Genomic DNA, 26092 nt, shown 5'->3' on the forward strand with positions numbered 1-26092 from the left:
ACCCGAGACCCAGGGGAGGAGGGGGAGGAGGGGGGGGAGGGGGAGGGCTATCCCTGTCTTGGGGATGCTGTTGCGAGGAGGGATAGCCGGTCCCCAAAGGGAGGGACAGGCCAGCCCCCCTGCAGCACTGGGGGGGGGGGCCGGGGGGAGGCTGGGCACTAGAGGGCAGGCGAAGCCCGGGTGGGTGCCCGAGGGAAGAGCGGTGCCCGCGGGCTGAGCAGGACGGGCACCCACCAGGGCTGTGCCCAGACCCTCGCCCTTGGAGGGGTTTTGGCCCTGACCCTCCTCCCTTGCTCCCACTGTCCCCCCTGGGTCACAATCCATTCCCATCCCCAGCAATCCTGGCTCCCAGTCCAGCATCCCCCATCCCAACAGGTCCATATCTCCAGCCAGGAACCGGGCTGGGGGGGTCCAAGGCGCAGCCGGGGTGGGGTGTCAAGATGGGGAGGGGGATGCCCATCCCCAGACCCTCCCCCCCCCCCGGTGGGTTCGGCGAGTCCCTCGTTGGTCCCACGGCGGCGAGACGAGGCGGGGGGACGCGGTCAGTCCTCCGCTGCGATGCTGGGCCGGGTGGCCGGACCGTGGGGCGGCGAGGGGGCCGGGGGTCTCAGCTGGGGCTGCGGGTCGGGCTGGCTTCGGTGCTGTCGCTCACCAGGCACTCGTTGGACTTGAGGCTGGCCAGGGACTTGCAGCTGGGCAAGGAGGCCAGGGAGCCGCAGAGCCCCAGCATGGAGGGCGTGGGGTCCTTCCCTGGGGGGCACAGAGCGGGGCGCCGGCGTCGCGGGGGGGCTGCGGCGTCGCACCCCAACCCTACCGCAGAATGGGGATGGGGATGGGGACCACCTCTCCGGGAGGGACCTGGGTGTCCTTGCGCTATTGGGATGGCATCTCCAGCATGAGGGTGGGGGAAAGGGGTGTGGGGGGGTGTCGAGATGCCTGGGTGCGTGTTGGGGGGGGCCATGCTGAACCCCGTGGGGCATCCTATGGTGGGGGAGGGTCTTACCCAAGGGCCCCCAGGGCTCGCCTTCGCGCTTGCCCTCGCCCAGGCGCTGGGAGTCGGAGCTGAGGCTGTTCTCGGCCGAGAGCTGGTCGGTGCTCACGAAGCTGTGCCTGCAGAGGGACGGCGCTGAGCCCCCCTGCGCCGCGATCCCCGGAGCTGGGACAGCCCCTGGCCAGCCCTTCTCCCCGTCCCCTGCCCGGGGCAGACCCCCCCGGGGTGGGATAGGGTGCTGGGGTGGGGGTCAGGGTGGCTCTGCCCCCGCGCAGGGGGGGTTACCTCCTGTAGAGCTTGCTGTCCGAGCCGCTCTCGTTGCCGTTGAGGGTCCCCAGGGAGGGCCACTGGTTCACCAGGGGTGTCACCATCTCCTTGGAGAGCTGGGCCAGCTGCGGGTTCTCGCAGGGGATCAGCCCCGTCCTGTGGCAGAGGTGGGTGCTCAGCACCCGGCACAGCCGCGAGTGCCGGGGACCTGCTGGGCCACGCGGTCCACGGGACGTATGGGGCATCGGGGACCCACCACATCCCACGGGACGTATGGGGCATCAGGGACCCGCTGTGTCCCACAGGGCATATGGGGCACCCAGGCACCGGGAACCCACCACCCATCACACCCCACAGGGTGTGTGGGGTGCTGGGGACCACCACTCACCCCGCCCCTCAGGGTCGGTGGGGCACTGGGGACCCCCCCACCCACCCAGAGCCCATAGGGCACCCAGGCTCCGGGGACCCCCCCACCCACGGTGCCCGGCAGCAGCGGCGGGTCCCCACTCACAGCTGCTCCTGCAGCTCCAGGATGACGCCCTCCAGCTCCCTCTTCTCCAGCTGGTTCTGCACCGTCACCTCCTCCAGGCGCAGCTTCAGCCGCTTGTTCTCCGCCTCCAGGTCCTTCAGCTGCGACTCCCGCAGCCGCACCAGCTCCTCCAGGTACCCCTGCACGAGGCCGCCATCAGCAGCGCCCCGCTGCCCACACCAGACCCACCCCCCACACACATCCCCAGGGCCACCCAGGGTGACAAAGAGAGGGCTGGGTCACCGCAGCGGTGGGATGAAGGGCTGTGGGTACCAGCGGGCTGCGGGAGCGAGGATGCAGATGGTGGATGCTCCGGGCTGGAGCATCCCAGGGGGGTTGGTAACCAGACGGCCCCATCCCAGCTCCTGGTACCTTTTGGGCATAAACGATGCGAAATTTCTGCTCCATCTTGCGCCACTTGTTGTACCAACTGTCCTCGTCGGTGACCAGGGGCAGGTAGGGGTGTTCGGGGGAGCTGTCCTCACTCGTGCTGCTCTCCACGCTGCCCCGCTCCTCCTCCTCACTCAGGTAGTCATAGCTGGGGGGCACAGGGGGGGCTCAGCGGGGCTGGCACCGTGGCAGGGAACTGGCATGTGTGGTGGGAGCCCGACGGAGCCCCACCAGGGTGCTGAGGGAGAGGTGGTGGGGTCCCCACCCCAGGGAGGGCACCCCAGGGAGGGCACCCCGGCTCTTACCTCTGCGTGAACTTCAGGTAGGGCGTGTAGTCGATGACCACGGGCGTTTTGCCGTCCATCACCTCGCCCTTCAGGCAGAAGCTGAGCGGCGGCAGGAGAAGGAGCAGAGGGTCAGGGCGGCTCCAGGGGGCTGGCGGGGGGCGCCGCCGGGGCAGGCTGCCCACGTCCCACCGCGCCGCCCGCCCCAACCTGAAATCGATGGCGCTGAGGCCGATGAGCAACCCCGTGAGCACCGTGGACTCCTCCCGCAGCATGATGGCCCCGTCGTCGTAAAACCTCCTGCGGGGAAAGACACGTCTACGTTGGGCACCCACCGGCACCCCGAAACACGCCGCAGCACCCACACCCCCTTGGCACTCCCGGGGCGGCGCAGGCCGTGCCACGGGCTGCTCACCTGGTGGTCCGTGTGTCCCGCAGCGCCGTGGAGATGTACGTGGAGATGCGCTTCTCCATCAGTGCCACGCGGATCCATGCCCGGCCCTGCAAGGTACCGCCCCGCAGGGCAGCCCTGAGGACGGGTGCTCAGCGGGTGCCACCCTCAGCTGCCCCCCCTGCCGTGCTCCTGCCTGCCCCCGGGGTCTGGGCGCTGGCAGGTGGGTGGTCCCCACCCGGGAGCTGCTTTTGGCTCCGTTATCGCTGGCGCGGGGACCCGCGGCTCCTGTTTCACCCCAGTGACCCCGTGGAGTCCTGTGGGGTGAGATGGGGCTGCAGGGGGGCAGGGTGGAGGGGATGGGGGCAGAGGGGGGTTGGGGATGGGGATGGGGATGGGGATGGGGTTGGGAATGGGGATTGGATGGGATGGGATGAGGATGAGGATGAGGATGGGATGAGAATGGAGATAGGATGGAGATGGGGATGGGAATGGAGATGGGATGAGGTTGAGGATGGGGATGGGAATGGAGATGGGATGGGGTTGAGGATGGGGATGGGATGGAGACGGAGATGGGGGTGGGATGGAGATAGGATGGGGATGAGGGTGGGGACAGGGATGGGTTGGAGATGAGGATGGAGATAGGATGGAGATGGGGATGGGGATGGAGATGGGATGGGGTTGAGGATGGGGATGGGATGGGATGGAGACAGAGATGGGGGTGGGATGGAGATAGGATGGGGATGAGGATGGGGACAGGGATGGGTTGGAGATGAGGATGGAGATAGGATGGAGATGGGGATGGGGATGGAGATATGATGGGGATGGGGATGAGGATGAGGATGGGATGGAATAGGATAGGATGGGGTAGGGTGGAGATGGGGATGGGTGTGGGATGGAAGTAGGATGAGGATGGAGATAGGATGGGGATAGAGAAGGGGATGGGTCCATGTGCCAGGAACAGGGTGTGAATGGAAACAGGGGCAGGAACGAGGGTGGGAAAGGGTCAGAGACAGGGACAGGGCTGGGGCTGGGGCTGGCACCTTCCTGACCTTGGCCCTGGAGGTGCTCATGTTCTCCATGTTCTCGATGCTGCTGACGCAGTTGTTGGGGACCTTGCTGCAGGCCAGGCGGATGTAGTCCCAAAACCCGCGCTGCCCATCCGAGCTGAACCAGCTGACGGGGCCTGCGGGGACCGAGGGGCTGCGCTCGGGGGCTGCTGTGCCGGCAATCCCCGTTGGCCCAGAAAGCCCTGAGCCAGAGCCTGGACGTGATCCCCGGTGCCAGCACGTTCATGCATGCATCCCTATCCACCACGCGGCACGGGGATGGGGACGGGGACACGCCATGCCTGGGCGCCTGTCCCCGTGGACCACCGTTACCTTTGAAGCGGTGGCTGAGGATCTGCTCAAGGATGGCGGCAAAGTTAACGAACTCCTCGGAGGAGTCGTCGATGGGTTCCGTCGTGTATTTCTCCACCAGGGTCTTCACCGAGAACCTGGCAGGGGGACGAGTGTCACGGGCCGGGGGGAACAAGCACCCAGCACCCAGCACACGTCAGGTTTTAGCAAAATGCTTCTGTAGACGTTGGCTTTCGAGCCCGGCAGCGGGAAGAGGGCGGTGGGCTGAGCCATGGGCTGTGGCTCTCTGACCCTCGTGTCCCCACGTCCCCGGGGAACCCGCCGGGCCGGCCGCCGCTCCCCCGCTGTGCAAGTGGCCAGGAAGGGCGAACAAAGGCCCCCTTCCTCCCTGGCCGTGCGCGGGCGGTGATGGCTTCCCCTTCCGCCCGGCCGCTCGTGCTCAGCGGAGGGAGATGCCGAAGACGTGAAACCTGCTGAGCCCGGCAGGACGGTGGGGGACGGGGCAGGTGTTTGCTGCGGGGGGATCGTCCCGTCTGTGGGTCACGGCCACGCGTGGGGAGGGTGACAGTGGGGATCCCCCTGACAGCAGGTGGAGGGTGCCTCGTCGTGGCAGCGGGGTCTGGAGACGCTCTGGAGTCAGGAGGAGAGGTGTGGAGGTGCCTCATGCCATGGCACGGAGATCTGGGGGGTCCCCATGTCATGACAGCAGGGTCTGGAGGTGCCCTGTGTCATGGTGAGGAGCCCTGGGGGTCCCCATGTCATGACAACAGGGTCTGGAGGTGCCCTGTGCCGTGGTGAGGAGCCCTGGGGGTCCCCATGTCATGACAACAGGGTCTGGATGTGCCCTGTGTTGTGGTGAGGAACCCTGGGGGTCCCCATGTCATGACAGCGTGGTCTGGAGGTGCCCTGTGCCGTGGTGAGGAGCCCTGGGGGTCCCCATGTCATGACAACAGGGTCTGGATGTGCCCTGTGTTGTGGTGAGGAGATCTGTGGGGTCCCCGTGTGATGACAGTGGGGTCTAGAGGTGCCCTGTGCCACGGCAAGGTGTCCTGGGGGTCCCCATGTCATGACAGCGTGGTCTGGAGGTGCCCTGTGCCATAGTGAGGAGCCCTGGGGGTCCCCATGTCATGACAGTGGGGTCTAGAGGTGCCCTGTGCCATGGCAAGGTGTCCTGGGGGTCCCCATGTCATGACAGCGTGGTCTGGATGTGCCCTGTGCCATGGTGAGGAGCCCTGGGGTCCCCATGTCATGACAGCAGGGTCTGGAGGTGCCCTGTGTCATGGTGAGGAACCCTGGGGGTCCCCATGTCATGACAGCAGGGTCTGGAGGTGCCCTGTGTCATGGTGAGGAACCCTGGGGGTCCCCATGTCATGACAACAGGGTCTGGAGGTGCCCTGTGCCACGGCGAGGTGTCCTGGGGGTCCCCATGTCATGACAGTGGGGCCTGGAGGTGCCCTGTGCCGTGGTGAGGAGCCCTGGGGGTCCCCATGTCATGACAACAGGGTCTGGAGGTGCCCTGTGCCGTGGTGAGGAGATCTGTGGGGTCCCCGTGTGATGACAGTGGGGTCTAGAGGTGCCCTGTGCCACGGCAAGGTGTCCTGGGGGTCCCCATGTCATGACAGTGGGGCCTGGAGGTGCCCTGTGCCGTGGTGAGGAGCCCTGGGGGTCCCCATGTCATGACAGCGTGGTCTGGAGGTGCCCTGTGCCGTGGTGAGGAGCCCTGGGGGTCCCCATGTCATGACAGCAGGGTCTGGAGGTGCCCTGTGTCGTGGTGAGGAGCTCCACGGGGTCCCCATGTCATGACAGCGGGGTCTGGAGGTGCCCTGTGCCATGGTGAGGAGCCCTGGGGGTCCCCATGACATGACAGCAGCGTCTGGAGGTGCCCCGTGCCATGGCAAGGAGCCCTGGGGTCCCCCAGACCCCAACAGCAGCACCGGGGGGGTCCCGGCACGGTGACCCCAACTCTCGGTGCCCCCCACATCCCCCCCAGCAGCCCCGGGGCCGGGCCCCTGCCACAAGCAGCCCCAAACCAGGGCCCGGGGAGGGGCGTCACCCCATCCCCACACCTGGGGGCTGGCGACAGGCAGGGACCACCAGCCCCACCACCGCTGTGTCCCCCTCCCCATCCCTGCACCACCCCCCCCCCTCCCCGGTCCAGCCGGGCGTCGCCATGACAACCCTCATCCTCCATCCCCGCCGCCTTCATCCCTCCAGCCCCGCCGCCCGGAGCGGGGGGCCTGACGTCACTTCCTCGGCCCCCCGACCGCAGGGGGGGGGTCCCCCGGCCCCAGCCCCCCCTCCCCAGGCCCCGTTTCTCCCCAACCCCCACCCCCCCCCCGCCCCCTCCGCCCCCCCTTGCACCACCTCCCCCCACCCCTCCCCGCCTCCCCCGCCTGCCCCCGGCATCACCGGCACCGGGAGCCTCCATGTTGTCGTTATGCCCCCCCATCGCCCCCCCCCCATCGCCCCCCCCCCCCCCCAAGCCCCATCACCCGCAGCCCCGCGGCCCCCAGGCCTTCTTCCCCCCTTTCCCCCGCATCCCCATCCTCCTCCTCCCCCACCTCCAAATCTGAATTTCCCCCCCCAAAAGCGACAGCAACACACCCCCCCCCGACCACCACCCCCCCCTCCGCCCAGGGTGAAGGAGATCGGGGAGGGGGTGGTATGCTCCCCCCCCCCCCTTCTCCCCCCCCCCTCACCCCCCACTCCCCCCTCCATCTCCTCCATCCCCATCAGCTGGGGTGTTCTCTCTCTCTCTCCCCCTCCCCACACCCTACACCCCCCACCCCTTTATTTTGGGGTACCCCCCCCCCAAAGCCAGGCCAGCCCCCACCTGCAGACGGTGATGAGGTTCTTCCTCTCCACGGCGATGTTCCTGGAGGAGGCTTTCTTGGAGGAGAGCCCCAGAGCCATGGCAGCCGCCACGCAGCTCGCTTCCATCCAGAGCCCGGCCCCCGCCGCCAAGGCCACGGCCACGGGCGAGCCCCCTTCTCCCGTGGGCAACCCCCCCCCCTCTTCCCCACCCCCCCCCCCTCCCCGCACCGCGCAGGCTTTGCTCTGCCCCCCCCCCCCCCCGCCACCCCGATGCCCACGCCGTGCACCGCCCCCCCCCCCCAAAGGGATGCGGGGCCTGGTGCTGTCCCCGCCTACAGCGCCCCCCCCCCCCCCCCCAAATTTCTCCCCTGGGGAGGGAATAAAGGCGGGGAGGTGAAGCTGGGGGGCAGCGGTCCCCAAGGGGGGGGGTCCTTCTCCCCGCAGGGCCCAGCCCCTCGCCGTGACGTGCCACCCGTGGGCAGAGCTGGGGTGGGAGGGGGGGGGGGGGGGAGGTTCTGGCTGGACCCTGGGGAGCCCCTGGGGTGGGGGTTGGGGGGAAAAGGTTCTGGCTGGACCCTGGGGAGCCCCTGGGGTAATTGGGGGGGTTCTTCCCCCCACTCCGGGCTGAGCCCAACCGACCCCCTCCCTGCCCCCGATCCCTGCCTCGGGGGGATGCTGAGCATCATCTCTGCCTGTGGGGGCTGTAGGGTGTGTGGGACCCCCCCCCACACACACCGAGCAGGGGGGTTGGGGGGGGGCGAGCCCCCGGGGGGCTGGCTGTGCTCCCTGCACCCTGCTTGTGCACCGTGCCTCAGTTTCCCCGTTGGTGTGACAGGGAAATTGGAGGAGGGGGGGATTGTGAATACCATGAGCACCCACATCTCTCCCCACAGCACCCAGATAAATCAGAGTCACCCTGAGCAGAAAGACAACCCCCCACCTGGCCACGACCTGTGGGGACACGTCCCCACTCTCTGCGTCCCCTGGGGTGCCCCACACCCTCCTCTGCCCTTGCAAAGGGGACCCAGCCCATAGCACCCAGACGGGGGGCAACAGAGCACCCTGAAGAGGGAGGGACCCCCGAAATCCTCAGGGCCGCTGCAGGGAGGGGAGCCCTTGGCGGCACCCAGATAACGGGGGGGGCCGTTATCGGAGCACCCAGCCCGCAGCTATCGCACCTCCCAGCCCCGCGCCCGGTGCCACGGGGTCCCCAACGTTTGGGACAGGCCAGCAGCCCGCGCCCCCCAGCCTGGATGGACCCCCCAGAAGGGGACAGCACCACCCCAACCCCACAGGCTGGGGCATGGGGACGTCCCTGCGGGTGTCCCTGAGCGCTGGGGTGGCTGGTGTGTGCGTGAGCGCGTGTGCAAGGCTTGCCCACCTCCCCCGTGCCCCTTTCCCTGCACCCTGGATTTGGGGCCGGGAGCCCTTTAGGAAGGTTGCCAACGTAGAGACACACGCGTGTGCGTGCACACACGTGTATGTATGTGTATGTATACGCGTGCACGCACACGCACGCGTGTCCATGCTTGCAAACACGCACGCACACTTGCGCATGCACGCCCGGGCGTGAATGCACGCACACGCGTGCACACGCAAACGTGCACACACGTGCACACAAACTCCCTCACCTTGCACCGAAGCAGCCGTGCCCCTCCCAGGACAGAAGCCTGGCCACGTCCCCCTGTCCCCTGTCCCCCACCGGCACCTCACGCCTCCTCCCCGGGGGAACCTCCCCAGGAACCCCCTTTTTTAAAAAAAAATTAAAAAAAAAGAGAAAACCCCAACCCCGCGCGAAGGAGGGGGACAGCCGGAGGGTTCCCGGGGATTCCCCGCAGGGAAACCCGGAGCCTCGTAAACAAGTTGGGGGGGGGGACACGCCACCGGGAGCGCGGCACGGCCGAACCGGGACGGGGCGAGCGGCTGGGGAGGGCCACGGGGCGCGGGCGGGCGGCGGGCAGGGCGCAGCCTCGGAGTCGCAAGATGTTGCACCCCGATAACCTTGTTTACGGGGGGCCCGGGGGGGGGGGCTGGGTGAGCCCGAGGTGGGGAGATTAGGGAGGTGAGCGTCACTTGGGGCATTTGGGCGCGCTCCCCCGCCCCGGGTGGCTCTTTCCCCGCAGGCAGCAGCAGGCAGAGGCCGGGCAGGGGCGTTGCGGTGGGACCCCAGGGCGAGGTGAGGGGGCACGGGGGGTGGTGGCACCTCGGGGTGTCCCTGGGCGCTGGGAGCGGGGAGGGACGGGGGGGGGGGGTGGGGGGGTGGGGCCAGGAGGGGATGGGGGAGCACCTTGGGGTGCCCCCGGTGTGGGTGTGTAGGGGTGTCGGCAGGGCGTGCTGGGGTGGGCCGGGGGGGGGTTATGGGGTCCATACTGGGCCATGGTGGTACCTGCTGCAGGAGGGACCCCAGCCACACTGCATGGGTGGCGCGGGAGGTATGGGGTCCATACTGAGCCGTGTCGGGTCCCTGCTGCGGGAGGGACCCCAGCCACACTGCATGGGTGGCGTGGGAGGTATGGGCTCCATATGGAGTCCTTGCTGCAGGAGGGAGCTGAGCCATGCCGTGTGGATGGCATGGGAGGTATAGGCTCTATACTGAGACACACTGGGCGCCTGCTGCAGGAGGGAGCTGAGATGTGGTGCATGGATGGCGTGGGATGTATGGGCTCCATACCGAGTACCTGCTGTGGGAGAGAGGTGCTGCACCAAGCCACGCTGCGTGGGTGGTGTGGGATGTATGGGCTCCATGCTGAGCTGTGCTGGGTATATGGTGTAGGAAGCACGAGTCCAGTCCTGAAGTCATGCTGTACGCATGGTGTGGGAGGTATAGGCTCCATACTGAGCCATGTCAGGCACCTGCTGCAGGAGGGAGCTGAGCCACGGTGCATGGCTGGTGTGGGACGTATGGGCTCCATACCGAGTACCTGCTGTGGGAGAGAGGTGCTGCACCAAGCCACGCTGCGTGGATGGTGTGGGACGTATGGGCTCCACGCTGAGCAAGCGTGATGCGTGCTCTGGGAGGTACGGGCTCTATACTGGGCCGTGCTGGATATATGGTGTAGGAGGCATGAGTCCGGTCCTGAGTCATGCCAGCCACGCGGTGTGGGAGGTATGGGCTCTATACTGAGCGCGCTGGCAGTGCAGCGTAGGCGACAGGGGCTCCGTGCTGCACACATGGGGTGTGGCGGTGTAGGAGGTATGGACTCCATGCCATGCACAAGATGTGGGCACTATGGGCTCTATACTGTGCCCACGGGGTGTATCGTATAGAAGGGGCTCCATCCTGCGCCCAGAGATGTCTGCTGTAGGACGCACGGGCTCTATACCCCACACCGTATGGGCTCCATACGGTGCAGGGTGGCACAGGGCAGGTCCGGGTGACCTGGGTGCGGGGTGCCCGGTGCCCCGCGGGTCCTCCAGCCCCTCACCCGGCCTCGGGGAGCCACCCGGTTCCCGGGGGGCGGCGGGGGGGGGGGGGGGGGGGGGGGGGGGGAGCGGGGCGGGGGCCGCCACCGGCTGGGCGTTATCAGCGGGGTGCAGCCCGGTGCACCGGGCTGATGCAAGAGCCGCTGGCGGGACTTGGGGGGCCCGGGGGGGGGGGGGGGGAGCCCCGGGAAGGGCCGTTCTGGGGGGGGGCCGGGGGCCGCCGGCGCTGCGGGGCCAGGCGGGGCAGGAAGGAGGAGGCCGGGTCCGGAGCCGGCCCTGGTTCCCGCGGCCCCGCCGAGGCTCCCGCACCCCACCGGGGATCCCGCGGGCTCAGCGGGGTCTCCGTGACCCCCCAGTCCCGGCTCCCGCGGCCCCCGGCCGGGAGTGAGCTCCTGCATCACCCTGGTGAGATCTGAGGGGGGGGGGGGGGGGGTGTCAGCATGTACCCCCCCCCTCAACCCCCCCCCCCAGCCCTGACCTTGGCGCCCCCCCCACCCCCCCACCCCCTGTGGGGTCCCTGGGACGCGGTGGCGGGCGGCTACCGGGGTCCCCGCCCTCCCACCCTGGGGGAGTCCCCACGGGGGGCGGGTTAGGGGTGACGGGGAGGTGGGCTGGGGGTCCCGGGGTAGGACCCCCGTTCCGGAGTCTCTGGGCTAGGGGGCAGGTGCGGGGTCATGGGGGTTGGGGGTGTTTTGGGGGAGCCCGGACGCCTGGGTCCCTCCGGGGCTGCCGTGGGACGGGGGCGGGGGGGAACACGGGGGGGGGGGGGGGGGGTGGAGTGCGGGGGCAGGGCGCCCCCTGGCGGTTGTCCCCCGGGGCAGCTGCGGGGGACACACACACGGGGGGGGGGCACAGCGGGGTGCAGGGGTGGGGGGCGGTGGCGGGCACAGGCTGCACCTTCCCACCTCCAGGCACCCACCTGCCCACCCAGAGGGGTGCAGAGGCTTTGGGTGCTGAGCCGGGGGGGCAGGGGGCCCCCGCCAAGCTCTGCACCCTGGGGTGCTGCAGGGTGCTTGGGCTATCCTGCTTCGGGACACCCCCGTGAGCCCAGTTCTGCCTCAGTTTCCCCTTTCTCACCCCAGCGCTCTGCCAGGGGGGTTGCTGGGGGGGGGTCCAGGTGCTCCAGTGTGGGACCCCAGCCCCCGTGCGTGGGTCTCTATGGGACCCCACCTGTGTGTGTGTGTGGGTCTCTGTGGGAGGGTCATGCGAGGGGGTGGTGTGGGACCCAGCCCAGTGCGTGGGTCCGTAGGGGACCCGACCCCCGGGCCCAGCCGGTGTGCGTGGGCACGGGTGGGCTGGGGCGGGATGCCACGTCCCTGGTGGGAAGCTGCCGGGGCTCTGCCGTCGCTTGACGTCGGTTCCCATCCCAGATGGCAGCAGGGCAGGGCACCGCTTCCCCGGGGACCCCCCCCAGCCCCGGGACCTCCCGGCCCGTGGGGAGCGGGTTACACGGTTGGGGGCTGCGGGAACAACCCCAGCGTCCGGCCCCAGCCCCATCCCAGGGGACAAACCCCACATCCCGGGGGCCACCGAGCACCGCCCTGGCCTCTCCTAACATATTTTCTCTTCCATTTTCCCCCGCGCCCTCCCCGACGCCGCAGAGTGCCGGGTTATGGTGCCACCGGGCTGATTGCTGGGACGCAGCGAGGCTGCAGTGGGGGCCGAGCCCGGAGCCATGGAGGGGCCCGGCCAGGTAGGGAGACCTGGCCCCGAGTCCTGGCTCTGCCACTGCGCCCCGGCCGGCTCCCACCCCCGGCATGGCCCTGGCGAGGTGCTGGGGGTGCTGGTCCCCACTGAGCCCCCTTCTCTCTGTCCCACAGGAGGACTACGAGGAGAGGATGAGGAGGACCCTGGACCCCGAGGGCTACGAGGACCCCGGCATAAAGGTCTCCCAACTCTCGCTGGGGGAGATGAGCAGTGAGTGGCTTCCTCGGGTGCTGCAGGACGCCGGGCACGCGTGGGCGCCGGTGTTGCATGGGGGGGGTGGCATTGCACGGGCACCAGCATTGCATGGGTGACGGCGTTGCATGGGTGACGGAGCTGCACGGGCACCGGCGTTGCACGGGAACCGGCACCAGGCGGGTGTCAGCGTTGTAGGGCTGCCAGCGGTTCAAGGTTGCACGTTGCATGGGCACCAGAGTGGTGCCAGCTACGCATGGGTACCAGCTACGCATGGGTACCAGCACGGCACAGGCGTGTTGCACAGGCACCAGCGTTGCATGGGTGCCAGCGTTGTGCGGGTGCCAGCATTGCAGGGGCACCCACGTTGCATCGGCACCGCGTTGCACGGGCAGCAGCGTGTTGCATGAGTGCCAGCGTTGCATGGGCACCACAGTCCCGTGGGCACCGGCGCTGCACGGGTGCCAGCGTTGCACAGGCCTGTTGCACGGGTGCCAGCGTTGCACAAGCGTGTTGCACGGGTGCCAGCGTTGCAGAGGCAGCGGGGCTCGCTCGGAGCCTAGGGCGGTCCGGCAGGGACTCGCAGCCCTCGGGGTCGCATCGCCCAAAGGCAGAGACTCCCTTTGCCCAAGTCCCCAAGCTGGTGAGGTGCCACCTCCAGCACAAGGGCTGTGGGTGCTCGAGATGGGGCTGAGCTTGGGGACACCCGGGGTCCTTGAGGCCACGGCTGACAGTCCCGGGGAGGGAGGTGAGGGGAGTTGGCAGGGGTCTCTGTGCCCCGGAGCATCCCCTTGCCCAAAGCTTGGTTGATCCAGAGCTGCCATCCCGAGGGGCCGTGTCAGCTCCCACCATCCAGACCCTCGGGTCGCTGTTCGGGGTGACACAGGTCGGGGGGTAACGCTGCCGCCTGTTCTGTGCAGGGGCCGGCGCCGGCACCGAGTCCCCCTTGCACACGTGGAGGGACAGAGCCGAGGAGCTGAAGCCCCTGCGGTGAGTCCCCCAAATCGGGGAGGGGGCCAGCCGCTGCCCCACCTGCCCGGCTGGCATCAGCAAGGGGAGGCTGCCAGCACCCATGGGTGCCCGCCGCTGACCGCCCCATCCCGGCGGTGTGTGTTTTGCAGCCGGTATTTGCCCAACCGCCGGGGATGCTATGACCTGGATGGGAGGAGGCGCGCGGCTGGGGTCCCCCCGGGACAGGCGAGCCACCGTGGCGGAGGGCAGCGTGAGTGACCCCGGGGGGCACCGGGGGACAAAGCCCAGCCCCAGCGTGTCCCCCTTCACACACCCCAGCCCTCTGTCGCGCCGCTCGCCCCGGCTTTGCCCCCGCCCTCCGCGGGGTGACCGTCACCCGGGCGTCAGGGCACGCTGCGGGGTGACCGCTGCCACTTGCCCGTAATCGCCCACTGATTGAGGATAAATAAAGTCTTTGTTTGGGGTGAGGACAAGAACCACTTGGGGCCGAACGCTGGCTGGCGCCGGGCGGCTCGGCGGTGGTGGCAGCGGGCCGGGACGAGGACAGGCTCGCGCCCACGTGCCACGGCCAACGCCGTCGGGGACACCGGGGTGGGGGAACGCGCCCCACGGCCGCTCGCGTGGGCACAGCATCCTTCGGGAGGCATCACCCCGCCGCGTGAGCCCGCTGGGGGTAGCGAGGGGACGGCCGGTGGTCCCCAGTGGGAGCGGAGGGGGACAGGGTGAGCCTGTCCCCAGCAGCGGGGTGGCCACGGGCAGGCGGGAGCCACGCTGGTGTTTACTGTCAGCAAAGGCGAAGTGCCGCGGGATTTATGGTGCACACAGGGCGGCTGCAGGGCGTGGGGCTCGGCCCCCGCTTTATAGGGCCGGAGCCTGCGGGGCCGTGGGGAGCGCAGGGGGGGCCACAGGTAGGCGGGGGACAGGGACAGGGACAGCTTGAGCCCCTGGGGTCTGGCTGGCCGGGGACGTGCTGTCCCCATCCCAGCCTGAATGTCAGCGCTCGGTGCTGGGGTCAGGGTTGTGCTGGTGGCAGGGTGGTGGGGCAGAGTGTGACCCACCTCACCCCGGCCGTGGTGATGTCCCCAGACTGTCACCCTGGCCCAGGAGCCAGGCTGTGGGGATGTGAGGGGCTGGAGGTGGGCACTGGCAGGGTGGGGGGTGATGGAGGGACACGTCCAGCGAACCCCAGCTGGGTTTAAGAGTGGGGGTGACAGAGGTGGGGACACATCCAGCGAACTCCAGCTGGGTCTGGGATGGGGAAATGGCTGGGGGACACATCCAGTGAGTCCCAACTGGATCTGGGATGGGGGCGATGGAGCAGGGGACACATCCAGGCAACCCCAACTGGGTCTGGGAAGGGGGTGATGGAGCAGGGGACACATCCAGGCAACCCCAACTGGGTCTGGGAAGGGGGCGATGGAGCAGGGGACACATCCAGGCAACCCCAACTGGATCTGGGATGGGGGCGATGGAGCAGGGGACACATCCAGGCAACCCCAACTGGGTCTGGGATGGGGGTGATGGGGGAAGACGCCTTCAACAGACTCCAGGGTCGTCTGGGGGCTGGGACCAGCTAATGTGTTGGTGGCTCCGCTCACAGCGTCGTCGGTGACTGATGTGGACCTGGAGGCGACGGGGAGCAGGAGGCTTGTGTCCCGGCAGCACACCGATGAGGTGGGTGCTGCCCCAGAGACCCCCAATCCCTCCCCATCCCTGGGGGCAGACGGACTGTGGCCACCTGGGGACCAACCTCATACCAAGCCCTGGGGACACGGGGGCATGGGGAGGGATGGTGGCATGGGAGCCGCAGCTCAGGGTCTCCTGGGGGTCCCTGGTGTGGCTGGGGGGACCCTGACGACCCCCCCGCCCCCCCCCCCCCCCCCCCGACTCTGGCTGCAGGGCTACGTGGAGCTGCACAAGCTGGACATGGACAGGGGGGAGTGGTGCTGGAAGGAGGTCAGCCACTGGCTCAAGCTGGAGGAGGACTTCAAGGAAGCCGGGCACTGGGACGAGCCCCATCTCTCCTTCCTGACCTACCACAGCCTCCTGGAGATCCAACGGGCTTTGGTCAAAGGTGGGGACACCGGTTGAGGCCGGGATGGCAGCGGGGACCCAGCACCAGCCAGCCAGTGACCGTGCTGTCCCCGCAGGTACTGTGATCCTCGACGTGGAGGGCAACTCGCTGGCGGCCATCTCCCACGTCCTCATCGACCAGATGATCTACGAGCAGCAGATCAAGCCGCAGGACCGGGAGTACCTCCAGAGGAGGCTGCTGCTGCAGCACAAGTACGGCTGGGGCTGACAACCTTTTGGGTGGGGACAACCCCCAGTGCCCGGGCTGGATCCGGCCCCAGCGAGTCCCGCGGGAGCCTGGCACGGGGTGGAAAATCCCCCTCTGTGTGTTGGCTTTGCCTCCCAGCCCAGTTTGGGGGCTCCCCACACATCCCTGAAGCTGGGACTGTCTTATGGTGTTTTTTTTTGGGGGGGGGGGGTGTCAGTGGTGCTGGCCTGCCTGACGCCAACCCCCCCTGATGCTCTAGACACGCCGGCAAAGCCGAGTCGAGGCACGTGGGCACGGGGCAGGCGGAGACGGAGCAGCCGCTGCTGCGGGAGCAACAGGCCCTGGAGATGCACAGGCTGGCCGGGACCACGCAGGCGAGCGGGGCTGGGGGGGCACTGGGGTGGGGGGGTCAGGGGGGCTGGGTCCGGCCGGGGTGTGGGGAGGGCTGCTGGGAGATGCACACGCGGGTGCACACGCAGAGGCGGGTGCGCACCCGTGCGGGTGCACACCCCAGGGGGTTGCACACCAAGCAGCGTGCAGGGTCTTGCAGGGATCCCCCCCTGTGCCTGCCCGCACCCACCTGTGCACGCTTGCACGCGCACTCACACAGGCGTGAGCGTGCACAAGCGCGTGGGCACAAACACCCCCCCCCCAAACTCCCACGCACGCCGCTTTCTCGCACCCTCACACACATGTGCACACGCGCACCTGCAGACACACGCGCGTGCACACTCGTGCAGGCACATGAACACACGTTCCTTTGCAGGTGCATGCACACGCATACACATACACATGCACGTGTGCATGCAGGGGACCTGTTGCCATGGGATGGTGCAGAGGGGGTAGCGAGGGAGCGGGGCTTGCAGGGGACAGAGGGGGACATGCAGGGGGTGTCAGGGGGACATGCAGGGGGTGGCAGGGGGACATGCAGGGGACAGAGGGGGACATGCAGGGGGTGTCAGGGGGACATGCAGGTGGTGGCAGGGGGACATGCAGGGGGTGGCAGGGGGACATGCAGGGGACAGAGGGGGACACGCAGGGGGTGTCAGGGGGACATGCAGATGGTGGCAGGGGGACATGCAGGGGGTGGCAGGGGGACATGCAGGGGTCGGCCACCAAGGCTGGCTGGCTGATTCCTACCGTTCGTCTGCCCGCAACAGAGCCCGAGCGGGGCCGCTAAACCCCAACTCCCTGAGAAGGTCCCCGAGGATGCCGAGACCACGCTGGTCCTCGTGGGTGAGTGGTCAGTGGGGAGGCGGGTGCGGGGTCAGGGTGGTGGGTGCGGGGTCAGGGCGGTGAGTGCGGGGTCAGGGCGGTGGGTGCAGGGCCCGGGTGTGCAGGGGGAGCTTTGGCGTCCGCCTGTCGCTGCCTGCTCGCTCACTCGCTGCATTTCTTGCACCTTTTTTGACTCTCCCCATCCTCAGCCCTCGCCGCCGCCAGCACTGCTCTCTGGGCCTTGCGTCCCCACGTCCCTTGTCCTCGTGTCCCACTTCTCCACCCCTCCTGTGCCCTCATGTCCTCATGTCTCTATGTCCCCTGTGCCCCAATGCCCCTGTGCTCCCACGCCCACCTATCCCTGTGTCCCCATGTCTGTGTGTCCCTGTGCCTCAGCGTCCTCATGGCTTTGTGCCCCTATCCTATTCCCTCTGTCCCCCCACGTCGCCATGCCTCTGTGTCACCTTGTCTCCACATCCCGATGTCCCCACGTTTGGATGTCCCCGTGACCCTGTGCTCCCGTGTCCCCATGTCCCTGTGACCCCCGTCCCGTCCCATCCTGCCCCCAGGCTGCACTGACGTCCTGGAGAAGCTGACGCTGGCCTTCGTGCGCCTGAAGACCGCCGTGACGATGGACGCCGTCCTCAACGTGTCCCTACCCGTCCGCTTCCTCTTCATTGTCCTGGGCCCTGACAGCCCCAGCATCAACTACCACGAGATCGGCCGCGCCGCCGCCACCATGATGTCCGAGAGGGTACGGCTCTCCCGCCATTGCCACCGGCACTGCCACCGCCGCCAGCTCTGCCACCGCCGCCCAGGGTGCCAGCCCCGCTGAGCACCCCGAAGTCCCCAGCCCTGGGGCTGCACCCTCCGACAGGGCTCATCCACCTGTGCCACTTCCCTCTCCGTGCTTGTGTCCCTGTGTCCTCGCGCCGCTGTGTCCCCTTGTCCCCACGCACCTGTGTCCTCATCCCTCTGGGTCCCCATGTCCACGTGCACCCCTGTCCCCGTCTCCACATGCATCCCTGTCCCCACACTTCTGTCGCCCCGTACTCCCGTGTCCCCACGCGCCCACGCCCCTGAGGTCCCCTTGTCCCCAAGTGTCCAAACAACCATGTCCCCACGTGTCCAAACAACCATGTCCCCACCCTCCTGTGGTCCTAAGTCCCCCGTGTCTCCACATCCCCCCTTATCCCCATGCCCCCATGGTCCCATGCCCCCTATTCCCAAGCCTCTGTGTCCCCATGCGCCCCCCCCCCCCCATCCTCATGTCCCCACGACACCCCATCCCCACGGGGATGCTCAGGGGCCAGGCTGGTGCCCAGCAGCACCCAAGGGTGCCGGAGATGGTGAAGCTCCTGTCCCCGGGCCACCCCGCAGGTCTTTCGCCGGGACGCCTACCTGGCCGAGGGCCGCCAGGACCTGCTGCGGGGGGTGGAGGCCTTCCTGGAGACCAGCATCGTCCTGCCGCCCACCGAGACCCCCAACGAGCAGCTCCTCCGCGACCTGGTGCCGCTGCAGCGAGAGCTGCTCCGCCGCCGCTACCAGCCCCCCACGAGGCCGACGGGTGAGGGCTTCCTAAAAGACCTAAGTACGGCAGGGACCACCCCAGCCCCCCAGGATCCCCCGTCCCCGTGGCTGGTGGGACTCCCCCACCTTCCACGCAGGGTCCCCCCCATGGCCACCTTCTTGCGTCCCCAGCGCCGAAGCTGCCGGCACTGGAGGGCGATGACAAGGACGACGATCCCCTGAGCAGGACAGGGCGACCTTTTGGGGGGCTGGTGCGGGATATCCGCCGCCGGTACCCCAAATATCTCAGCGACATCAAGGACGCCTTCAGTGCCCAGTGCCTGGCCGCCGTCATCTTCATCTACTTCGCGGCGCTGTCGCCCGCCATCACCTTCGGAGGCTTGCTGGGTAATGGAGGGGACAGGCTGGGGACATGCCAGGGGACGGGGACATGCCAGGGGACAGGGACACGCCAGGGGATGGGGACATCCCCCAGCTGGGCACGGGACGGGGGGAGCGGCGTGCCACCACCTGCACCATCCCCTGGGGATGCTCCTGGGGGGATTATTGCACCCTCTAATCCCGGAGGTGAGGCGTGTGGGATGGGGGGACACTGTCCCCCCCCCCGGTACCCACCGGCTCTGCTCCCCCCCCCCCCCTCCCCCCCCAGGTGAGAAGACCAAGGGCATGATGGGGGTGTCGGAGCTGCTCATCTCCACCGCCGTGCAGTGCATCCTCTTCAGCTTCCTCAGCGCCCAGCCCCTGCTCGTCATCGGCTTCTCGGGGCCCCTCCTTGTCTTCGAGGAAGCCTTCTTCGCGGTGGGTGCCCCCCCTGCGCCCCTGGGTGCCCCCCACCTGCCCTCGGTGGCTCCCACAGCGGGCTCGTGGTGTCCCCACCAGCCCTGGGAGAGGCACAGGGTGCTGCCACGCGGGTGGTGGCACATGGGGGATACTGCGTGGGTGACGCCACGTGGGTGACGCTGCATGGGTGCCATCATGCAGGCAGAGCCCCCCTGAGCGATGGCACGGGGGTGACGCCCCGTGAGGGGTGGCACTTGCGGGATGTCACGGGGGTGACGCTGCAGGGGTGATGCCGTGTGGGTGGTGGCCCGGGGGGTGACACCGTGCAGGTAGAGCCATCGGGGTGACGGCACAGGGGTGACCCGAGGCGCGTGACACCCCGTGGGAGATGCCAAATAGCTGACACCACGTGGGTGACACCCCGCGGGCGATGCCAGGCAGGGGCTGGCATTGGGGTGCCGCCAGGCAGGTGATCCCACGGGGGTCCTGCCACGCCGAGGGACCCCTATCCCCATCCCAGCACTCCCCCCAGCCCCCGGGCAGGAGGCGCAGGGCCACCATGAGACCCTGGGGACCAGCCCACCTGGGTGCCTGTGCCGGGGGGCTCCGTGGGGCTGACGGGGCTGTGCTCCCCAGTTCTGCGGTCGCTACGACGTGGAGTACATCGTGGGCCGGGTCTGGATCGGCTTCTGGCTGATCCTGGTGGTGCTGCTGGTGGTGGCCTTCGAGGGCAGCGCCGCGGTGCGCTACCTGTCCCGCTACACCCAGGAGATCTTCTCCTTCCTCATCTCCCTCATCTTCATCTATGAGACCTTCGCCAAGCTCTTCACGGTGAGGGGCGCGGGGGTCCCGCGGCAGGGAAAGGGGGGGGGGGGGGGTGGCTACAGATTGTGGGCATCACCCGGGTTTCCATAGAAACGGTGGGAGCCAGGCGAGGGATGCAGGAGCCCGTCTCCCAGCATTTTCTCCCTCTTCCCAGGTGTCTCCCAGCTTGCGCTTCTCTCCGTAGGGGGGATTTTGGGGCAGGGAGGTGAAGCCCAGGCAGATGTCCCACCTGGGCTGCAGCAGACATGGTCCTTGCCCAGGAACCTCCCACAGAGCCCCAGTTTCTTCCCCCTTGCCCTGGCTCAGGCCCTTCCCAGTTGGCCGGTAGCAATGGGACAGTGTCACCCTGCACACTGGGTGCCCACAGGGACGTCTCCAGTGCTGGAGAGGTGACAGGCAGGACACATGCCCCATCACACCCTGGACTCCCATCGCACCGAGGTGCCCCCCTGCACTCTTTTACAGCCCCGTGGGTGACGCACGGTCCGCAGCGGGGCCACCCTCGTCCAGCCCCGCCATGCCACCCAGCCCCTGCTCCGGCCCCGTTTCCAAAGGAACCTGGAGAAAACCAAGCTGCAAAATAACCCCCTGCTCACCGTGTGCCCAGCTCCCGGCCTCGCCGGTCACCCTGGCACACACCCAGACCCACACGCCCGCCGGGACGGTGCCACAGGGCTCCCAGCAGGGCAGGAGGGGGGCAGGGGGATCCCCCACCTGCTAGCGGGGTTCCCATCCTTCCTGACCTTCTCCCCTTCCCTCCCCAGATCTTCAAGAATCACCCGCTGAAGCGGAATTACAACGTGCAAGCCATGGTCACCCCCAACGAGCCGGAGCCCAACACGGCGCTGCTGTCCCTCGTCCTCATGGCCGGCACCTTCTTCATGGCCATCTTCCTCCGCCAGTTCAAGAACAGCTCTTTCCTGCCTGGCAAGGTGAGGGTGGGAGCTCGGGGGGGCACGGTGGCATCCCCCCCGCCTCCCCCTTACCCCACGGTACCCGAGGGCGGCACCGGGGGCAAAAACGGGGGCTCAGCGGGTGCGGTTCCCTGAAAGGGGCTGGCTGAGGCCGTGCAAACTCATTGCACGCTCCCGCAGAGGTCTGTGCTGGAGCTCGCTGCCCGTGGGGACACGGCAGGGGGGACCCCCGCCTCGGCTGGGTGGGGACACAGGCGGGTTTGACGCGGTCACGGTGTCCCCACAGGCCCGGCGCTTGATCGGGGACTTCGGGGTGCCCATTTCCATCTTCATCATGGCGCTGGTTGACTTCTTCATCAAGGACACGTACACGCAGGTCCGGGAGCAGCGGGAGGGCAGGGCTGGGGGCGGGGGACAGACACACAGAGCTGGGTGCTCGTCCCTGTGCCCCGTCCCTGTCCCCTCACTCCCCCATCTCCCATCCAGAAACTGACTGTCCCCAAAGGGCTGGAAGTCACCAACTCATCTGCCCGGGGCTGGTTCATCAACCCCATGGGGAACGAAAAGAAATTTCCCATCTGGATGATGTTCGGCTGCGTGGTGCCTGCCATCCTGGTCTTCGTCCTCATCTTCCTCGAGACACAGATCACCACGTGAGGACCGGGGAGGGGTACGGGGAGGGAGAGGAGGGCTGCAGGGTCCTGGCAGGACAGGGATGGAAGGGGACTTCCCACCACCGACTCTTCCCCCTCTGTCGCCGGCAGTCTCATCATCAGCAAGCCCGAGAGGAAGATGGTGAAGGGCTCTGGCTTCCACCTGGACCTGCTGCTGATCGTGGCCATGGGGGGGCTGGCCGCCCTCTTCGGCATGCCCTGGCTCAGCGCCACCACCGTCCGCACCATCACCCACGCCAACGCCCTCACCGTCATAAGCAAGTCCTCCGCGCCCGGCGAGAAGTCCCAGATCTTGGAGGTCAAGGAGCAGCGCATCAGCGGCTTGTTGGTGGCCGTACTCATGGGTGAGCCGGGGAGGTGCCCCCCAACCCAGCCAGCGAGGGCCGGGTGCCCCCAACAGCTCTCCCTGACCTCTCCTTCTGCACCGCAGGCGTCTCCATCCTCATGGAGCCCATCCTGAAGCACATCCCGCTGGCCGTGCTCTTCGGCATCTTCCTCTACATGGGCGTCACCTCCCTCTTTGGCGTCCAGCTCTTCGACCGCATCCTGCTCTTGCTGATGCCACCCAAGTACCACCCCAAAGAGCCCTACGTCACCCGGGTGAGTGAGCCCCATGTCACCCGGCTGGTGGCCGTGGGTTTGGGGGTGTCCTGGGCCGCGGCACCCCATTGTGCAATTGCTTGGGGCTCCCCAAAGAGCTTCCTCCTTTGGTGCTGACCTTCGCTGGGCTCTTTGGGACACGGGTTGTGCCCACCCCCAGCACCCCGGGAAGGGCGCAGGGTGCTGGACCCACCACCCTGACCCCGCCGGGCTCCTCGTCCCGCAGGTGAGCACTTGGCGGATGCACCTCTTCACCTTGATCCAGATCATCATCCTCGTGGTGCTGTGGGTGGTGAAGTCCACCCCGGCCTCGCTGGCGCTGCCCTTCGTCCTCATCCTCACCGTGCCCCTGCGGCGCTTGGTGCTGCCCAAGATCTTCCGGGACATCGAGCTCAAATGCGTACGTAGCCCCGGCACGGGCCGGGAGCCAGCGCGGCGCTGTCCCCGTCCCTGTGTCCACCCCCACCCCTGTCCCCATCCTCATCCCCATCTGTGTCCTCATCCCCATCCTTGTCCCCAGCCTCATCCCTACCCCTATTCCCATCTCTGTCCCCACCTCTGCCTCCGTTCCCATCACTGTCCCCGTCCTCAGTCTTGTCCCCATGCCTGATCCCTCCCCATCCCTGTCCCCTTCCTCACCCCTGTCCCTGTCCCCATCACTGTCCCCGTCCTCAGTCTTGTCCCCATGCCTGACCCCTCCCCATCCCTGTCCCCATCCTCATCCTCATCCCCATCCCTGTCCCCATCCTCATCCCCATCTGTGTCCCCGTCCCCATCCCTGTACTTGTCCCCAGCCTCATCCCTACCCCTGTTCCCATCTCTGTCCCCACCTCTGCCTCCGTTCCCATCACTGTCCCCATCCTCAGTCTTGTCCCCATCCTGACCCCTCCCCATCCCCATCCCTGTCCCCATCCTCATCCTCATCCCCATCTGTGTCCCCATCCCTGTCCTTGTCCCCAGCCTCATCCCTACCCCTATTCCCATCTCTGTCCCCACCTCTGCCTCCGTTCCCATCACTGTCCCCGTCCTCAGTCTTGTCCCCATGCCTGATCCCTCCCCATCCCTGTCCCCATCCTCATCCTCATCCCCATCCCTGTCCCCATCCCTGTCCCCATCCCCATCTGTGTCCTCATCCCCGTCCCCATTCCTGTCCTTGTCCCCAGCCTCATCCCTACCCCTATTCCCATCTCTGTCCCCACCTCTGCCTCTGTTTCCATCACTGTCCCCATCCTCAGTCTTGTCCCCATGCCTGACCCCTCCCCATCCCTGTCCCCATCCTCATCCTCATCCCCATCCCTGTCCCCATCCTCACCCCTGTCCCTGTCCCCATCACTGTCCCCGTCCTCAGTCTTGTCCCCATGCCTGACCCCTCCCCATCCCTGTCCCCATCCTCATCCTCATCCCCATCTGCGTCCCCATCCCCGTACTTGTCCCCAGCCTCATCCCTACCCCTATTCCCATCTCTGTCCCCACCTCTGCCTCCGTTCCCATCACTGTCCCAGTCCTCAGTCTTGTCCCCACGCCTGACCCCTCCCCACCCCTGTCCCCGTCCCACCTCACGCCTTCTCCCGTCCCTCCAGCTGGACGCGGACGACGCCGTGGTGACCTTCGAAGAGACGGAGGGCGCGGACATATACAACGAGGTGCAGATGCCCAGCTAAGGGCTCGCTGCCGCCAGCCCCCCTGGATGCCCCCCCTGCCCCCCGCCCCCCCGGCCCCACCACCCGCTTGTAGATCCACCACTGCCATCCTGGGGCCGCTGGGTGACAGAGGAGAATTTGGGGACACAGTCCCAGAGCCCCGGTCCCCACAGTCCACCCCATGAATGGAGCATTTTTATTTCCCCCCCCTCTTTTTTTTTAAATATTTTTAATATTTTGGATGGTGTGATCTCGCCCGCGCTTTGCTACCCACTGGGGAAGAGGCTGCCCGGGCTTGGGGGTCACCCCCACCCCATGTCACCGTCCTATCCCCAAGGCCACCAGACGCCGGAGCCCGGCAGGAGGTGGACAGCAGGGATGGGGTGACCCAGCGGGGATGGAGACGCAGCAGGACGGGGTCTCCCCCATTTTCCCAGCCCCGCTGCCTCCCCCAGGGACAACCCCCCTGGCCCTCCTCTTCCCCAGACAAACTTCCAGTGCTAACGAGTGCGAGCTGGGACAGACCCTCCGCCCCACGGAGCGCTTTTCTCCCCCTTTCTCCAGCATTCGCTCCGGCGGGAGCATCCCAGCTGCTCCGCTGCGCTCGCGGCCGCTCCCAGCATCTCCCAGGGTCGGGATGTAAATAGTCCAGCGCGGGGGTTTATATATTTGCAATGAAGATAATCACACTAAAACGCCAAAAAAAAAAAAAAAAAAAAAAAAATTACGCTGATGCTTCCGCAGGTAGGATTCAGCCAGAACCAAGCAAAAATCCCCAAAAAAGGCTGAAAAAGCACCTTAAAAAAGAAAAAAAAAAAGAGGAAAAAAAAAAAAAAGAATCCAAACCAAAAAAGCAGCTGCAAGGAGTGATCTGTACATTTGATGCTAGCGACTGGGGGGAGTTTGTAATTTATTTCTAAAGGCTGATTGTGCTCCCGCCCACGGCGGGGGCTGTGTGTGTGTGCGTGTATATACTAGAGAGAAACTATATAAAAATTTACAGTTTTCTAGAAAAGCTTATTTTAAAGGATCCTGGTCAGGGCCTAAACTCTACGGACCAGTCTGGCAGTGTCGTTTAACTGATGAGTTAGTGTTAGTATCATTCCTCTTTATTTTTTTTTTAGTGTTTCAGTTAAATCCGTGTAGTTTTTCCTTAATTTTTCCCTCGCTTGCTGACGGCATCTTGCCCCTTTTCCACCAGGATTGCTCCCAAACTGGCTGAGCATCCCCCTGCTTCTGCTGGGGCTGATCCTGCCCCGGTCAGACCCAAGGGCTGGATCCAGCCAGGGCGCAGGAGCGAATTTGCTCCTTTTTGCATAAATCGAAGCGAGAGGGGACCCCAAAAGCAGCAGGGGGGATGGCGGGGGGGTGGGCAGCCGTGCCTGGGGCTGCGCTGCCTCGTGTTTGGGTTGGTTTAGTTTTATTAATTCTGTGTCCAAAATAAACAACGCTGCGAGCTTTGGGTGGGTTTTTTTGTCCTTCCCTTCCCCACCCACCTCTGTATCAGGCTTTAATAAAGAAATTAATAAAATCGGAAAAGAAGTGGGTTTTTTCTTTCCGGTTGGGTATTTGCTGGGGGGGTGGGGGGGGGGGGTGTCACTTTATTTAACTGCCCACACCCCCGCCAAAAGAGCAGCAGCATCCTTCGGAGGTGTCCGTCCCTGCCACCCCGAGATGCAGCTGTAGCAAGGCGCTTGCCATGGCATCCCGGGGCCTGGGATGCTCCCCGTGGTCATCTTGGGAGGCTCCCCACAGCCATCCCAGGATGTTGGCTGCATCCTAGCATCCCCAGATGATCCCTGCAGCCATCCCAGGATGCTCCCCATGGTCATTTTGGGATGCTCGCTGTGGCCATCCCAGGATGCTCCCCACGGTTATTTTGGGATACTCCCCATGGTTATCTTGGGAGGCTCCCCATGGTCATCTTGGGAGGCTCCCCACAGCCATCCTGGGATGTTGGCTGTATCCTAGCATCCCCACATGATCCCTGCAGCCATTCCAGGATGCTCCCCATGGTCATTTTGGGATGCTCGCTGTGGCCATCCCAGGATACTCCCCATGGTTATTTTGGGATACTCCCCATGGTTATCTTGGGAGGCTCCCCATGGTCATCTTGGGAGGCTCCCCACAGCCATCCCGGGATGTTGGCTGTATCCTAGCATCCCCAGATGACCCCTGCAGTCATTCCAGGATGCTCCCCATGGTCATCTGGGGATGCTCCCCACATCCATCCCGGCATGTTGGCTGCATCCTAGCATCCCCAGATGATCCCTGCAGCCATCCCAGGATACTCCCCATGGTCATCTTGGGAG

The 26092-nt window shown here is 66.8% G+C and overlaps 2 protein-coding genes across 3 annotated transcripts; one reads left to right on the forward strand and one right to left on the reverse strand.

Annotated features, from left to right (window-relative positions):
* Positions 1-607: 607 nt before the first annotated feature.
* RUNDC3A (RUN domain containing 3A) lies at positions 608-7164 on the reverse strand. 2 transcript variants are annotated; one of them, XM_086477887.1, is made up of 11 exons: positions 7047-7164; positions 4235-4350; positions 3905-4038; positions 2877-2962; positions 2672-2761; positions 2483-2563; positions 2160-2325; positions 1770-1927; positions 1277-1414; positions 1004-1110; positions 608-750 (listed from the first exon to the last, which is right to left on the reverse strand). In XM_086477887.1, exons 1-11 carry the CDS (start codon positions 7151-7153, stop codon positions 608-610), a joined length of 1326 nt encoding a protein of 441 aa, XP_086334013.1. In that variant the 5' UTR covers positions 7154-7164. The 2 variants fall into 2 exon arrangements, with proteins under 2 accessions (XP_086334013.1, XP_086334012.1); XM_086477886.1 differs by having other exon boundaries at positions 3905-4071.
* A 4891-nt stretch (positions 7165-12055) lies between these two features.
* On the forward strand, positions 12056-23842 carry SLC4A1 (solute carrier family 4 member 1 (Diego blood group)). Its single transcript, XM_086478110.1, has 21 exons — positions 12056-12143; positions 12271-12367; positions 13270-13339; positions 13471-13571; positions 14922-14995; positions 15221-15395; positions 15472-15607; positions 15862-15976; positions 16763-16838; positions 17387-17571; positions 18198-18429; positions 18552-18734; positions 18997-19145; positions 19764-19958; positions 20717-20884; positions 21153-21242; positions 21353-21519; positions 21631-21884; positions 21971-22140; positions 22367-22540; positions 23721-23842. Exons 1-21 carry the CDS (start codon positions 12126-12128, stop codon positions 23799-23801), a joined length of 2910 nt encoding a protein of 969 aa, XP_086334236.1. The 5' UTR covers positions 12056-12125; the 3' UTR covers positions 23802-23842.
* The last annotated feature ends 2250 nt before the right edge of the window (positions 23843-26092 follow it).

Source organism: Leptosomus discolor, chromosome 25 (assembly GCF_034619465.1).
Source record: "Leptosomus discolor isolate bLepDis1 chromosome 25, bLepDis1.hap2, whole genome shotgun sequence".
Taxonomy (NCBI): Eukaryota; Metazoa; Chordata; class Aves; order Leptosomiformes; family Leptosomidae; genus Leptosomus; species Leptosomus discolor.

Bases quoted from the DNA above. Each gene is read 5' to 3' on its own strand.
- RUNDC3A (XM_086477886.1), bottom strand. From the start codon at position 7,153: ATGGAAGCGAGCTGCGTGGCGGCTGCCATGGCTCTGGGGCTCTCCTCC. The intron at 2,564-2,671 runs GTTGGGGCGGGC...GCCGCCGCTCAG, and splicing joins CTCAGCGCCATCGATTTCAG to CTTCTGCCTGAAGGGCGAGG. The intron at 2,326-2,482 runs GTAAGAGCCGGG...TGTGCCCCCCAG, and splicing joins TACCTGAAGTTCACGCAGAG to CTATGACTACCTGAGTGAGG.
- SLC4A1 (XM_086478110.1), top strand. The intron at 20,885-21,152 runs GTGAGGGTGGGA...GTGTCCCCACAG, and splicing joins GCTCTTTCCTGCCTGGCAAG to GCCCGGCGCTTGATCGGGGA. The intron at 21,243-21,352 runs GTCCGGGAGCAG...TCTCCCATCCAG, and splicing joins TCAAGGACACGTACACGCAG to AAACTGACTGTCCCCAAAGG.